At 40.1% G+C, this 16,372-nt stretch overlaps 1 protein-coding gene across 3 annotated transcripts in view; it reads right to left on the bottom strand.

Annotated features, from left to right (window-relative positions):
* Nucleotides 1-10,271: 10,271 nt before the first annotated feature.
* The window catches only part of EYA4 (EYA transcriptional coactivator and phosphatase 4), a 151,533-nt gene continuing 145,432 nt past the window's right edge, over nt 10,272-16,372 (bottom strand). For all 3 annotated transcript variants that reach the window (XR_004356066.1, XR_004356065.1, XM_032683021.1), the window contains exon 20: nt 10,272-14,911. Coding sequence is in view for 1 of the 3 variants with exons in the window: in XM_032683021.1 (XP_032538912.1) it covers nt 14,831-14,911 (81 nt within the window). In the remaining 2 variants the exon portion in view is untranslated. The remainder of the gene's footprint in view (nt 14,912-16,372) is intronic.

The following is a 16,372-nucleotide window of genomic DNA, read 5'->3' on the forward strand; positions in this document are numbered from 1 at the left end:
ATAAAATGGGAAATGGAAAAATGTGGCAACAGCTATGAATTTTTTTAAGTAACTCTGGAAGGATTGCCTTTGCAACACTGCAGCCCACAGTGGTTTACCATTGTTTCCACTAGTTTTAACAAAATGCTGAGTAGCAGAAAAGACTTCAAGAAGTCACTAAAACTAGAAACCTTCAGAGAAGTATTCCGTAGTATCCTATTTTTCAGGAAACAACTGAATATATCTTGCTTTCTACCTCAGCCCAACAGATGCTGTCCATTAACTGAACTGAAGTGTGCTGAAAGATGTAATAGCACTGGCAAAGCCTTTTGGAAACCATCAGCTACTGTGAATAATGCTATGACTAAGCCTACCATTTAAATGGCTTAGGTCCAAGGAATTTGAGGGTATCAGATACCTATGAGATTGGCCCACCAGCTCCATTTCACTTGCTTCTTCTAGAATGAATCAATACAGAGAAAATTTGTGAGTTCAAATAGGCATATAAAAGAAGACAGGGCCACAGCTTGCTTAAGGGCAATTTGTTTTCCACAAAGCTTCTCTGAGAGGAAGAGCATGGGAATGCTGGCTCCTTTTTTTAAGCCAGGGCAAGTGCAGGAACATTTTGCAGATAGCTGAATTACTCACTCTCAATATGCTATGACTTCAGTAGAAAGGAAACTCATTCAGTGAAAATACTGGTTTTTTTTCCCCTTGGCTTCTTTGAAAATCCGGTCCTGGCTCCAGGGAGCTTTTGGAATGTCTCCTGGGATTGTCTCTATGGCCAGCTTGTTACTTTGTTAAGCACAGGGTGGTAAAGTTACGGAGATCTCAATCTACCCATTTATCTCTGCCTGTTCTAACTTTGAGAGCCAGAAAAGCCCTGTACACTATATTGCAAACTCTTTGGACCACACTCCTATCATCTCCGAAGGCCCTCTTCTGCAGATCTGGTTTGCTGATAAATTATACAATTTGTCTGAGACATAAGTTTGGCTTACAGTGGAAGCATTTGCCTGGCTGAGAGGCGTACTGTATCAACAAATGTACTTTTTGGATTGTCTACCATAACTGAAGTCATCACCTTCCAGCTGAGGCCAAATGTTACAGTGCATGTCTCCCCTCATTTCTGAAGCAAATCACACAACTGCTTACATAACTCTGAGAAATCTTCACTGAAGATGAAGTTAATGCTTCAGTAATGTTACACATGTGGATGACCATCAGCTTTAGAGACAGCAATTCTAGGAGGTTTTCTCAAGTAAAGAGAACATGCAGCATAATCTCTTCTCTTCAAACTGCCTCCAAAACATTATTGCCACATCCTAGGGTGACATCTGAACATTAGTTCACCCAAAGGTGAACTAATTGTGAGGCAAGATGGATCTTTACTCCTTCAACCACTGAACTTGCTCAAACATAGTGAAAATGTTATCCCTTGGCATCCCTCAAACTCAGACTCTAAGGGCCATCGTCAGACAGCTGAAAATCTGTTAAAATCCCTAGATCCAAGGTTTTTTACTGATTGGAAGCAGCTATCACACAAATCAACAAAATGAAGTGGTTAGCACTGGTTTTAAAAGAAAAACAATAATCCTGAAATAATGCAAGTGCTTGATTAGAATTAAGTAGGAGAAAGATAATTTTTAATGCACAATAGTTACAAAACAGACTAGGAAGTGTGTTAGGAATTAGTCTCAAAATACATTGTAAAAATGCTGCATTAACAGAGATATTCCATTAGCAAATGGCAAGAAAGACTGAAATATCTAAATGTTTCAGCTATCCCACGCATCGTTGCTGAATGCACACCCATGCATCACAGAATATACAAGATAATTAACCTGATGAAAGGTGGGAATAGGAAGACGGGGCCAGGAAAAATACACTGTCATTGCCAAGTACAATTACCCTTCTCTGACATGCCATGTCCACTTGAAGTACAGAGCCTAGATATCCCGGACAGTTGGTCTAATCCGCCACGATATGGACAACTGATGTAATGATATCTATGTTTTTAAGAGCAGGAACTAAAAGAGTTTTTTTGCAGGGGAGATCGGTTTATCTGAAGAAACGACTGCAAGCAGGGAAGTGGAGTGGTCATTCCCACAGCTACGGGTTTGGAACTCCTGACAGTGCTCCAATCATCTGCTTACATCTGTAGAAAATAAGGCAGTCTTCTTTTCTTTGGTCAGCCTTATTACACTGAAGAAGCCAAACAAAAACAACTGCATGTGGGTTTTCCAAACTAGGCATTAATGTTGCATAGTAGTAAGCTGCTGTGAAGGGTGATGTATGTGATCAGCCATTCATCAGAAATATAAGAAATATAAGATGGACCTTGAGCAAAGCTCCACATTGGGAAGTAATCTACACACTGAAAACCACCAAGGAACTCTGGATTAAGCACAAAGGTGGAGAAACAGGAAAGAAACATGTCAGCCAGGATTACATTACAGAGTTGGCATGCTCTGTTATTCAGTTTGCTGTTTTTAACAAAGCAAATATAAATGCATTTTTTTTGTTCCTGACTGTTCTAATAAATCAACAGTGTGACAAAAGTTCTGCCTTCTTCTATTCACTATGTTATCCTGAAATCTACAATGATAAAAAACTCTGAAAGTCTCTCCAGATGAAAAAATATCATGGAGACTGATTGTCAGTTTACTACTGTGAGAGTCAAGAAAGAATGTTTAATAGCAAAAAAGACTTCCAGTTACAAGGCAAGGAGTATAATATGATGATTTATCAAGACAATATTTTTCTTGTAATCTCAATATTAAATCAATGGTTACCAAAGAGATTCACCCTCTTTTAATTCAGAAATATGCCAAAAGAATGTCATCCACTTCTTTACACATCTCATCCTCTTAAAACCATTTAAAAGGAGCTGTTGTCCCAGTGCCTGGTGGCTACTTTCTATAGCCAAATGTTTTGTTCTGTGGTGTTACTGTATCACCATAGAGATCCAGTATTGCATCACTGCAGAGATCACTACTGTGGAGACTTCATAGCACAGACAAGATTCCTTTATTGACCCCAGTAGCCAGTTTGAGTGCCAAGTGTCTGTAGCTTTGCATACTTGAATGAAGGACCTACTGGCTCTGAGATCTACAGGTACAAGACAAGTTATTTAATCTCATAACTACCACTGGAGTTACAAGGACAATTGAAATTCAGCAGACAACCAGCTGAAGGAAGTAAGAGACCACATGTTCTCCAGATGTTTTCTAGCATAATAACACAGAGCAGAGTCTGATGATGGTTCAGCAGGAATGGGGACAAGACATGGCTACCAGTTAAAGAATTGTATGTTCTACCTACCACTATGAAAGTGATTGAATTACTAGATAGAAATTTAGTATCGTCTTCATCTTATAGGAAAGAAGCATTATTTCCTCTTAAAAACCAGTACATTTTCATTATAGACCTACACCAATCTCTGCACATGGAGCAGAATGGAAAAGTTCAACACAAGGATTAAAGAAGTCACATGGGGCCCTGGCCAGAGAAGAAAAGCTACTGGATTTATCAACAGGTAAGGGCAGACAGTTGAGATTAATTTCAGATGTGTAATTCATATCCTGCCACGTTGTGTCATTGTAAATCACTTAATCCCTCAGTTATAGCATCTTTCTACTCAGTAGGGAAAAAGCAAACTGTGCCTGTCTTTCTGAAAGCTCTTCCCTAGACTTACTCATTAGTAGAGCATCGCATCTCTTGGTGGGGAGTCCTGTGAAGGTCTTCAGCTTGTTCAGAAACTGAAGATTTCCTTTTTAGGTAATTTAATACAAATTGAATGAAAAGAAAGTAAAAATTCTGGTTGTTATATAGCAAACATAAAGATTCTACCTGCCTATTCTGACTGCTCTTTTCTACAGGATTTGTGAGAAGCAGCATGCTGGGACCCAGCAGTAAGTAAACGTGCCAGGAGAAGGCTGAACTCACCTACACTGTTAAGGCCTGTGAGCAGAGTTCTATGAACACGGTGACAGGTGATGGTGTATTTAGAAGAGTGAGAAAAAGTGACATATAAGAGGCAAACAAGGTACTTCTCTTGCAGAGCTACATTCAGACTGCAATAATGTGTTCAGCCCAGCTGTAGTGAAGCAGGAGCTGGCTTGGGAAACCACATATAAACCATAACCTGCCAAGTGTTACTTGCCAAAGGGACTCTGCTGTCATCTCCTTTAAGGGAAATCAGAGAATCCTGGGGTTTGGTTTTTTTCTTTTTTTTTTTTTTTTTTTTTTTTTTTTTTCTGAGAGGCGCACATCTGACCACTAAATTTATGAACTAGATTAGGAGATTTAAAAATTTTCTCCTTAAGAAGAAGCCATCATAGAACTGGAGGTTCCCATCACCTATATCTGTTGCCTACTATGGGATAGATTTCCGTTCTTTAAAAGGAAGGATCTCAAGCAGTGTGGACACTTCTCACTTGGTGGAGTAATGCTATTTAGCACTGTGAACTTAGGTAACAAAATGGCTAAGCAGTGCACATGGAGCTGGGAATGGCATGGCTGAATGCAGGAAAAAAACATGACCGTCCGCCTGTGCGCACTGGCCTTGTTTCAGTAGTAGCACTGGAGACTGGTCTTCAAAATGAAGTGTGCATCCAGGAACCGAGCAGGAGTCCAGGCTTTCTGCTTCCAGCGATTTGCAGTGAGACAAGCAGCATGGAAGGGACCAGCAGCACTTCTGTAGTGGGACAAGTAGCATGAATGGGATTTACCTGAAAAGCAGAAGGGAGCTGTAGTAGCAGTACCCACTCTCCAGTGTTTCCTTTGCTCCATCCTCACTGCCATGTGCCTGGGAAACAACTCTTTCCCCACATGTGCCCACTGCAGCAGTTGCCACCAGCAAAGAGGGAGGCTGCTGCAATACATGATTTATGGTGAATTTGGACTTATTATTGCATGGCATTGAAGCACAAAGACTCCACAGCACCTTGTGCAGAGACTTCTGTGTGATGAATGGGCTGAGAAAGGCCAGGCAAATGGTATTATTATAACACTACATAAATATGTTTATTTTCATTTACTATTTAAACACACCTGATTTCCTTTAACATTGTAAACATGTCACTTTATTAGACCTGGGAGACTTGATGAATTTAAAGTCATTTTCAGCGAACAAGTGGCAGCCTTGCTGCTTTTTAGATGGAGGTGAAGGAAAGAAACCTTTATCATGAAGACATATTAAGGAACAGCATAAAAAGGACAGCAGAAAGCTGTTGCCCACTCTGAAGTTTCTTATAAAAAGGGAAGAGCCACCCAGGTGATCTTAGTGGAAAACTATTAGAAAATAGGGGAAAGACAGGATATAATCTCCTTGAAACAGTTGGCATAGCCTCTACGTTTAGTAGCTAATAAATTTAGCTTTCAGGAAGAAATGCAAACAAGTTGCATTTACTAGTTTTTTAAGAATGAAAATGAATGCATTAATTATGTGCAATGTTACCATCTGCAATTTTGGCCAAGGACTAGAAATTTCTTCCCAAACTTGAAGCTTAAACCCAAGGCTTTTCAACCATAAATTTACTGCCCTGTAAAAGGACAGATAAATGCCTAAGTGCCTCATTTCTGTCAGAGGAATGATGTGTTGTTTCATTTTACTGTTGTGTTTTCCTGGTTATTAGAGTGAAGGTTGAGTCAGCATTCAATTATAAGTAAACTTCTTTTAAGGAACTGCAGTTTAACCCGAGAAGAAAACTCACAGAGAACATTTAGGTAAGGTGAAAAAATTAAAATACTGGCAAGAGTTTGGATACCCTTTGGACTCAGCAGTTCTTCACTTCTTGAGGGCCCAAATTAGGTGCTGTTTCTTTTCCTCTGTGAATAGATTCCTCCCACCTAGTATACCTGTTCCACTGAGAACCAACTTAGTTTAAGTCAACTTAGTTTAAGCAGGATATAAGACAAATCAGAGAGAATCAGTAAAGCACTGGGTGCTGCACCCCTTGCTCCCTTGGGGCTAAACCCTGAGGTGATGCTGCCCAGGTCACTGCCCTCTTCCCACTGGGATGGTGGCAGGTAGGGTGAGGGGCCAGATGAGGGGGGGGAGTGCCCACCTTGAGAAGATGGGCAGATTTGGCTCTTCCCCTGTCAACTGGCCCTGGGGGTCAGGTGGCCACACTGAATCTCTTTTGGCCACCAGGCAGTTCCATGATGAATATGACTGTTCCTCATCAAGACTATTCAGAGCTTGCAATAAATTCCTCATTTTTGCTCCAAGTGAGTAACAGGAGAAGTTGGGTTTTGCTAAATGTCTTACCTTCATCAGCTGCTACATGTCAGTGGTCTGTGGTGATTACTGAGAATAGAATTGCATTTCATAAATCAATGTGCATATGCTGTTTGAGTGGAGCAGCCCTCCACACTTGGCTCCATTTTTCCGCCTCCTTGCTTTGTTTTGCTTTTGAGTGATCATGAAGCACAGATGTCATATAAGGGTTTCTGGTTTGCATGAGCTGCAGAAGTGTAACACATGCTCCAGTCATGGCTTATACCAAAAAAACAAATCAAAGTAAAAGCTTTCCAAGTGAGAAAGGCAGCATTTGAAGCTGATGCATCCTTATAAAGGTGACATTATAGGCTGCTCATGGGATAGGCTAGTGAGATACAAGCAAAGGCCTCCCATGGCACCAGACCTCCCTACTACAGAGAGGAACTGCTGAGTACTTACTGACTGTAGCCACCATCTTCCCTCATCCTGTCTGTGCTGCTCAGGAGACATAGAGGAGCTTGCAGAGAAGGAGTGAAGCTGGACAGGGAAATGGGGTAAGAAAAGGTGCCTTTTTGTTTCCCACTACCCAATGCAGTGATTAAATATTTATTTTAATTGGCAATAAATTAATTTTCTCCAGGTGGAGTCTGTTTCCTGTGTGACAGTAATTGGTAAGGAATCTACCTGTCTTAATCTCCACCCACAAGCTTTCTCACTGCTGTTCTTTCTCTTTCCTTCATCCCACTGAGGAGAGGATTGAGAGCAGCTGGGTAGGAGCCTGGATGCCAGCCAAAGCTACCCCAACACCACCCCAAAAAAAAATCCGTGCAAAGAAGTCCTACTGCTAAATGCCAGGACTTTGCTCTGCTATCCAGGAGGCTCACAAATTGAGAGACAGCAAAGGGCTGCAGCTGCAATGAGGTAACAGAAAGGCATATGTAGTGGATTTCTGTGGCTGGGTTTTGGTAGCAGGGGGGCTACAAGGGTGGCTTCTGTTAGAAGCTGCTAGAGGCTTCCCTTGTCCTGTGGAGCCAATGCCGGCCAGCTCCAGGGTAGCCTTCCTGCCGCTGGCCAAGGCCGAACCAATCAGAAGTAATACTAATGCCTCTGTGATAACATATTTAAGAACAAAAGATTGTTGCACAGAAGAAATTCCAGGCAGGGAAGAGCGGAGTGAGAACATGGGAATAACAATGTAGACACCAAGGTCAGTGCAGAAGGAGGGGCAGGAGGTGCTCCAGGCATCGGAGCTGTGGCCCCTGCAGCCTGTGGTGCAGACCATGGTGGAGCAGCTCTGCCCCTGCAGCCCATGGAGGACCATCGGGGGGCAGAGACCCACCTGCAGTCCATGGAGCAGGTGGATGCATGAAGGAGGCTGTGACCCTGTGGGGGGCTCCAGCAGGAGCAGGGTCCTGCTGGAGACCTGCGGCCTGTGGAGAGGGAAGCCCACGCTGGAGCAGGTTTTTCCCAGGTAGGACTTGTGGACCCTGTGGGGGACCCATGTCGGTACAGCTCATTCATGAAGCACTGCACCCCATGGAGGAGTGACCCACAGGACAGCAGTTTGGGAAGAACTGCTGCCTGAGGGATGGACTCACATTGGAGAGGTCCATCAAGGACTGTCTCCCATGAGAGGGACCCCACGGGAGCAGGGGAAGGACTCCTCTCCCTGAGCAGTGGTAGAAACAACAACTGAGTGTAACCCCCATTTCCCGTCCTCCTGCACCACTGGGGGGGAGGAGGGAGAACATGGAAGAAAGGAGGGGTGGGGGGAAGGCTGTTTTATTTCTCACTCTTTGGCTCTTATCCTGTTAATAATAAATATAAGTACTATCCCCTCTTTGAGTCTTGTTTTGCCCGTGAAGGCAATCAGTCACTGACCTCTCCCAGTTCTTATCTCTACTCATGAATTCTTAGCTGTTGTTTTTCTCTCTCCTCTGTCCAGTTGCAGAGGGAGAGTGAGAGAGGGGCTTAAGTGGGTACCTGGTATCTGGCCAGGGTCAACCCACTACAGCGTAAAACCAGAGAGAAACAAGGAAGAGATCAGTCTGCAAAACCTCATGGACCAGAGATAGTGGGACAAGGGGTAGCTATATAGGGTAGGAGTTCAGAGCACAAAAACCCACAAATGAGACTGTGCTGTAAAACAGGAGATACACACATAGTCCAGGGAATCTGTTTGCTGGTTTTCTCCCATGTCTTGTCTGTCCCTCCTCCCACTGCAACCAGCTGACCAACTAACCACAGCTTCTCACTTGCTAAATCATTTCCAGAAAGATTGCCTTTTCCATAACCCTTCACAGTGGGCATACTGGGTTTAGTGCTGGGTAAGAAGGAAGATTATTCTTGTTATTTTTTCTTCCCTTTGATCTTTCCCTCTCTCTTTTTTTTTCTGATTTCAGAAACACTCCTCTTCATTATTGGACCAAACTAGGACCTTTTTGAATCAGAAAGCTAAAAACTAAGATCCTAATCCAGACAGGCTGAAAGCAAAGACGAGGGGCTTGGTATGTCAACTGAGAGCCATAGTCACCGGCCTCCTGCAATGGTTCATTTTTTTTCTGGCTAACTTGGTGGGCCCCTGATTCACTCTTTCTCTAAACAGGACTAGAAATGTTCTGTTCACTGATGTTGTTGTGTGCACTCCCAAAACATATTTTGGTTTCAATGAATCAACACTGGTAAATTTCTAGTATTTTCCAAATAGCTCCAGTTGCTTTGTTGTTTTTTTTTTCATGTAGAAAAAGTGTGTGCTTCTTGGTGAAGGGTACAGTAGGTTGTATAGTAACGGAAGAAATATGAATCACTTTCCATTTGCCTCTCTGCAGCACTCCATTCTCCCATGACACTGTGAATAAGGCAAAAAAATTAAGTCTATTTAAGCTCCATTCCAAGCCTGACTCCTTCCTATAATATAGCTCATTTAAATCCTGTCCTTCATGTTTCCTGGCTTTCTTGCTTCATGTTTATTGAAGTGTGTATGTGAATTTCTAATAACCCATGTTTAGATGGATGTTTGATGCTTAAATTATCCAGAAAATTTGAGAAATGGTGCTTTTTGCAACAAAAGAGTTCCTTTCCTTGTCCACTTAAAAAATCAATTTGTGAAGCTTTCTGGCGTTTTCTCCCTTTATTTTCCAACCAGAAAAAAAAAATCATTGTTAGTTTTTTCTATTAGTTGTTCTAAGTCAGATATTCAGTTCTTTGAAAATCAAACCTTGACATCTGTAGAGAAATTAACATGCAAAACCAAACTATTCAGATGTTTTGACTTTCACAGCATTTCTCCTACTACCTCGGCTTTTGGCAACTGAAACAATCCCCCCAAATTTATAAACACATGCAAAATGGTTCCGAATCCACTATTTGTTTGGAAAAAAGAAAACTAATCAAACAAGTCAACCCTAAACATGCATCTCTTAGAGATAATAACTGACAAACAACGGAAGAGACAACACAACTCCATTTTGAATTTCTGCTTGGTTTTCCTTGAGGATATTTTTATTGGTAATGGATAATGAGGAAGAAGTATTTTTGCACACAAATCAGGAAGAGTTATTTGTCCACACATAAATGCCCTCAGTGTAATATTTTTACTTTAGTTCATCACTATGAACATCATCTGCAGGACACACTGATGGCCATTTAGAGCACTGAGTTTCTCAGCAATGCAAAATGAAGGTAATGCTGTGCTTTCACCCAGTCAAAGCTTTTAAATAAATGCCCTCAGTATCTCATTTTTATCCTCATATGAAAAGGGAAAAGTTCTGAAATCCACCACAGTTTTAACACAGAGGAAAACCATTTTCTGATTCCCTTTTATCTCACTCTTCTGAAATGGTACTGTTTGCTCAGTGGATGGGTCTGTCTGCTCAGTAGATAGGGTTTTTTTATATTTTGTCCACCCTATTTTTGATGTATCTTCCTTTTTGTTCCTAAAACTGAGGAGAAAGCAGATATACAGAATAGTTGTGTTTGTTAACAGACATGTTTTAATCTAACCCATGGGAAAAAAAAATCTACTGTTACAAGCTGCTTCTTGTGGCTGAAGCACTCTGGTTACCAAGGCTCTGCTACTTGTTATGTTGTTCCAAGATCATAATGTCATGTCTAAGTGTGCTGACAGTCCTGCAATCCCACTCTGGCCTCCCACAGCAGACTGTGGAGGGACTGCTTTCTTCAAACGAAGGTCAGTACCTCACTAAGACATGAAGTACAGCTCCCAAAGACATTTACAAAGTTTCACGAGGACAATCTTCAACCGGAAAGGCTGCTTGCCCCTCAGTAGCCCAGTCTGTCTCCTAACAACCCATGTCCATAAGAATACTAGCATAATATTAATTAGTGAATTGGCAAGGGAATTTATATGCATACACTGTGTATCTAGACCATCAAATTTGCGTTTGTTCTGTATTTTGTCCCAAGGACACTGCAACAAAGGTGCTAGTTGTCACTCAGGCTGCATCTGAAGCAAGGCACCTAATGTTCTTGGTGAGGAAGCCTCAGTGCAGAGCAGGGGTAGATTCTCTCTAAGGCTGTACCCTGCAAACAGTCTGCAGGTGAGCCAGTCTGTACCAGACCACATGCACAGGCTCAGGGTTGCTCCAGGCATGAACCACAAGGGCAGCACGGACATAAGAGTCCAAGGTCACAGTCAGTACCCGTAAGAGACATTGTGTATGGAGACACAACAACCACAGACCGAACAACTTACAACACCATATAGTACAGAAAAAAGACATTTCCGAGTGTATTTATTGAGAAATAGTAAAGATGTACATAATTTTACAAGCTTTTAATTTTAATTTACATTTTCTTAAATTAGGTAGGCCCTAATAAACTATAATCTGCTAATACATGACAGAGACCCTTGGCTTCAAATATTCAAAATGCTGCTATTGCTGGGATTTTGGCTTCTGTCACTTCAGCTTCTCTTCAGAGATACTAAATACCATATTCATTTACAGCATATGCCTGCTGTCAATCCTTTCAAGCAGAGATGACTTTTGAACTGAAACCCTGGATCTGGGTACAACCTCATAGCTAAAACCTAGTCTCCCTATCCTGGGTCAAGTCTATATTCTCCATAAACTCTGCAATTCTGATAGAATACAGGACCTCATTCACCCCAAGATGAAGTGTGCTTGTATAGAGGACTTTGATTTGGCCTCATCTCCCTTGTCAATGCTTGCACCGGAACACACTCCACACTGCTTTAGATGCAAACACTGCTGCTCACACTGGATTCTAATGAAAACAGATCTGGGAGCTAGCTGCCACCTAGATCTTTGTGCACAATCTCCACAGGCATCTAAAAATAAGCCTATTTTTTATTTTTTTCTGTTCTATTTTACTGAACTGCACGGTTTTATATCTTTTTAAGATACCAGCTTGTGACTGCAATCACACAATTTTTGTATTCTGCAAGCTGACTACTCAAATGCCTAATGAACGTTCATGTTCTGTACTGAGAACCGCTAGAGTATCAGCAAAAGGCGTTATATTCTATACTTCATTTGCCAAAAATACTTGCAAACATGACCTTTGCTCAATCTTGGTTGTTGAGGAGAGGCTGAAGGGAAGGTAGTTTCTGATTAATATGCTTTTGAATTAAAATGCACCCAGTGTCAAAGTGACCAACCTTCCGTTTAATCTTCTTAGGCCCACTTGGAACAGCCTGATGTCTCTGCCTTGGTTATTTTCTCCCCTGTATTGTTCATGCAGGAAAATGTATCAGACTAATTTCTCCCTACAAGGAATGTTCTACACACTTTTATTTAAAGATATATAGCAATTTTTGCTTAGCAAGAGAGTATTCATGCTCTGAAATTTTGTATTGCGACGGCTTTCGAGCTAAATCCTTGAATTGTCTTTGGATTCACATTTTTGTGGATTACTTATTTTTATAATTAACTTCTGCTATGGTAGCACACCGAACTTTGTCATGCTCTGTAAAACTTTCCTCCTTTTCCCTCCATCTCCTCTCTAGAAGTCCAGAATATAAATTGAGCCGCATCCACCACAAAAAGCTAAGCACAACTCCAATGAAGGCACTGCAAACCTTTTGTAAGAACCAACGGTTGTTGCTGGGCCACTTTTTGTTCTTACATCTGATTAGGAAAAGAACACTGAGCAAGTAATTTGAGAAATAATATTGCTTCATGCATTTAAAAAACACTGTGACTTGTCAAAAAAAAGAAAAAGAAAAAAAAAGCTAGTTCACCATACCAATTTTTTGGCTTATCATGCTTTTGCATTGAGATTTTTATGCAATGCTAGAACTTGAGAAAGGCTTTGAAGTTTTTTCCTATTCCAGTAGAAACACCTTTTCCCACCTGAAACACTACAAAAAGCTGTTAACTACAGCTTTTTATGAAAAAGGTACTTCCAGCACAAATCTGACTAGACAAGTACTGAAAATATAAAGAAGGTATGCATAATTTTTACTTTTTGGACACATAAATCTATCATCCAAATAGCTAGTCTGTAGTGATTTTGTATGTGGCAAGGCTCATGTGATGGCTTTAAACTGCCCAGTGATAACAAATTATTGTTAGTTTGTTGTGTGGTGACTTGCATATCCAACTCCAACACAGAGAAGAAATCCCATTTTTATGAATTTATAGAAGAATTCTGCCTTGTACTTTTAGTGGCTCCAGGCTTTCACCAACCAACTAACTGTAATGTAACCTCAACAGAGTTTAAATCAGCAAAGTCACTACCTGGTAACTATGACATATGTTGGCTTCACAGCACAGCGAGGGAAGATTTTCACCTCAGTGCCAACTACTGTGCTTGTGCAGGCATCCCAGAGTTTGCATTTAACACCTTCTCTTGCATACACCTCTTCATGCAGTTCAGTGCACAGACAACCTCAGATGTCTCCATATACAGTCTTAAAAACTGAAAAAAGTAGTTTCCATTTTCTGCAATGAGAGACAAACCACCTGCTGTTGTTTCAGAGTGCTCAAGCTGCACGTAGAGCACTAAGGACCTCGTGTACAATATGGACGTTGCTCATTTTCCAAAGATGAAAAATAGCATGTTCAAACTCGCAAGATAATCATTACTGTATGGACCGTAACTTTTAACAGAAATTAGGAAAGTTAAGGTGATATATTTCTCAATATTTCTTTATAAAAACCATCTCTTTATCTTCTCCTCAGATACCTGACATACTATTGAAATTTCTGGTTCCAAAACATTTATGGTTGTCCCTGTGTAGTATTTTGTGCAATCAAAAACGGGTGAGGAAAATCATGCTGACCCAAAACAAAATACATGGAAATGTGGAACACAATTGAAAAACTACCAAAATGCTACTTTATGTACCAAAGTGGACTATACTCTTGAAATGGCCAATGTCATTATGCCAGTAATTTCAGCAGCTTGTGTTGATCCTGAATATGCTAAATGGAGCATCATTTGCACATCTGACTGACTTGAGTTTCTTTAGGAATTTTTCATTCCTAATGGAATTGTGTTTTATTCCCCATCTGGGCTTAACTCCACATTTTCACCTTCCAGTAATGCCACCTGAACACTTTGTCTGCTGGGTGGAACTTTGTTATTTTATACACAGCAGATGCACTCACTGTATGGCTTTCAGTGGACTTGGTAATTAATGAATATGGCTCTTAGTTCTCTTGTTGGAGAATCAAGAAATGATGCCGAAGGTGTTAAACACTTTTTTTTAACCTTTCAACGTAGCGGTCCCCAATATTAACTTCCCAACGTACTCTTAACTTTTCTCAAACAATCAGTGGAATTATTCAGAATCCAAATAAAAACACAAACTTTCCTTTATTATTTTTTTCTTACTGCAGCAAATACTTAAATGCTTTGGTGCAGCTCTGCTCTTTGATTTCTTTGAATTTCAAATTTGGTCATGTCAAAAATTACCACAAAGGTTTTTCTTTGTTTATCTACAGAGTTTTTAACCAAAATTACATTATAACACACGAACACAATCTTCTCTTTAAGGCACAACACATCATTATGACATTCTGTTTGCCAAACTTATAAAAGAGACAATATTATATAACCCTTTCCCTCCCCTGCACCCCCAAAAGAAAGAAAAATTGCATCCACTTCCAAAATCAGCTGCTAACAAAGTCACAGTAAATTATTTTCATCAATAATTTACACAAATTACAGGTCTAGACAGGATTGTCATTATACAGTCTGAGTGCATTCCAATTCAGATTTTCTGGGTTAGGTAGGCTAAAGTCTGGTTCAAACCTCAGTGCTGAGAATATATCCCATTTTGAGGAATGTTGTTGAACACCACCTTGTTGGCTGGAAAACGCATTTTGGTGCTTTGCCAGTTTGAGTCCTTTGTTCACTCCTGTCAGGGCTCACTTGGTGTGTACCAGCAACCTCCACAGTTTTAATTCATTTAAAAATGTTGTATATATAAGACCATAGAGCTTCCTTATGTAGCACTAATGTTTTAACTTCATTCAGCAATCTGAATTCTTCAATTTGGAATTTTTAATTCCAAATATTTCTTCCCTTCTTAAGACAATTCATATGTGTAAAGCCAGAGGCATTGAATCACACATAAAAATTCAGTGTACTTGAAATATATATATAAAAAAAAGGATCGCCAACTTTAGAACACAGTTACAAATACTCTAGTTCCAGTGCTTGATGGAGAGCCAAGAGGTCCGAATGACTGGATATCCTCCAGAAAGGCATGTTGTGCTGTGTTTGTTAGAGGAGGGAAAAGGTCAGGAAAGATGAACACCGTGATACAGGGTGGTATACGACACACGAGGCTAGTTAGATTACCACCACGTATTTTACATCACTGTTTCTGGATTGATTTTTGGTATTAAAGTACTGACAAAAATCAGACCAAAATAGATCTGAGCTTAATAGCTCAACTGAAGTTAAAATAATTAGATAGTCTTTCTTAATAGTTTCTTTGGAAACAGCCTGTTACTTATTAAGAGCTACTTGCTTAATGTTAACATGCAAACCCATACAAAGGAGCATTAATAGGAAATGCCTTTCTGCTCCACTTATTTGACTGCAAAATACTGAATGATCACTTAAAGGGCTATAAGACTTCCATTAAAAAAGGCTTCTCACTCAACACTTTGAAACAGCGTTGAATTACATTTTTTCTCCATCTAGGGGAAAAAGAAATCTCTTTTGATACGAAAATAACACACTTCTGGTTTAAGAAAAGATAATTTGTGTTGGAGAAAGCATCAGGATCTGAGAGGTGCAAGTATATGCACTATTCTCCTTCAACAATTCATCAGCATATTAATAAGCCCCATACTTTCATGTTGAGTTCAGATCTATTTGTAATGTGCCATATTCATCCCTCTCTCTGAATTCTGCACCTATCCATGCAATATAGTCAACATAAGAAAAAAAGCATGCCAAACCGGAAAACACACAATCAAACCACCATCGTTTAGCACAAATTATAAAAGACCCATCACCAATACTGTACCTATATTAAGGAACCATTTGGAATGAGCATTTTGGTTATTTTCATTTTCTTTCCGTTCCAACTACAACACTATGAGGGTACTTTATTTTGCTACTCCTAGCTCAAGGATATTTACATCACTTGTCCTGTACAGACACTGTCAGGCAAAAATTACAGTTTCTGCACACTTCTAGGGGTTATACTAGAAAGCATGGCACAAATTACTGATTTTATCTATTTCTGAACATTGAAAATTTTTCTGCTGAAATTGGACTTGAATTATCATCATAAGAAAACTGAATATTTATAAGGAAAGAGTTCTTTTTTCAGAACCGCAGATTTGGTACACAATCTCTATGCTGTGTTCTTTTTCCTTTAGCAGATACATCTCTCTTGAAGCAAATTATATGTTTATCCTATTTGCTCCAGTAAATTATGGATCTTCATCTATGTTAGCAAAAAATTTGCACAGTCCTTTACATGTTTTTCCACATTCTCTGTAATACTTCTCTTGAAACATCCCTGATTTCAATATTTAGAGAAAAACACCACTCAACCATCGTGTTATAGCCCTTTCTATCTCTTCTGCTTATCTTTTGATTTGCTTGAAGCTAGTCAGACATTTTTACTGCAATATTTCTTCATTTATTTTAAAAATAATTTTGTGGGGCTTTCATTTCTTTCCAAAGCCAAGTGAAGCAAATGCTAGAATCCAAATG

Source organism: Chiroxiphia lanceolata, chromosome 3 (assembly GCF_009829145.1).
Source record: "Chiroxiphia lanceolata isolate bChiLan1 chromosome 3, bChiLan1.pri, whole genome shotgun sequence".
Taxonomy (NCBI): Eukaryota; Metazoa; Chordata; class Aves; order Passeriformes; family Pipridae; genus Chiroxiphia; species Chiroxiphia lanceolata.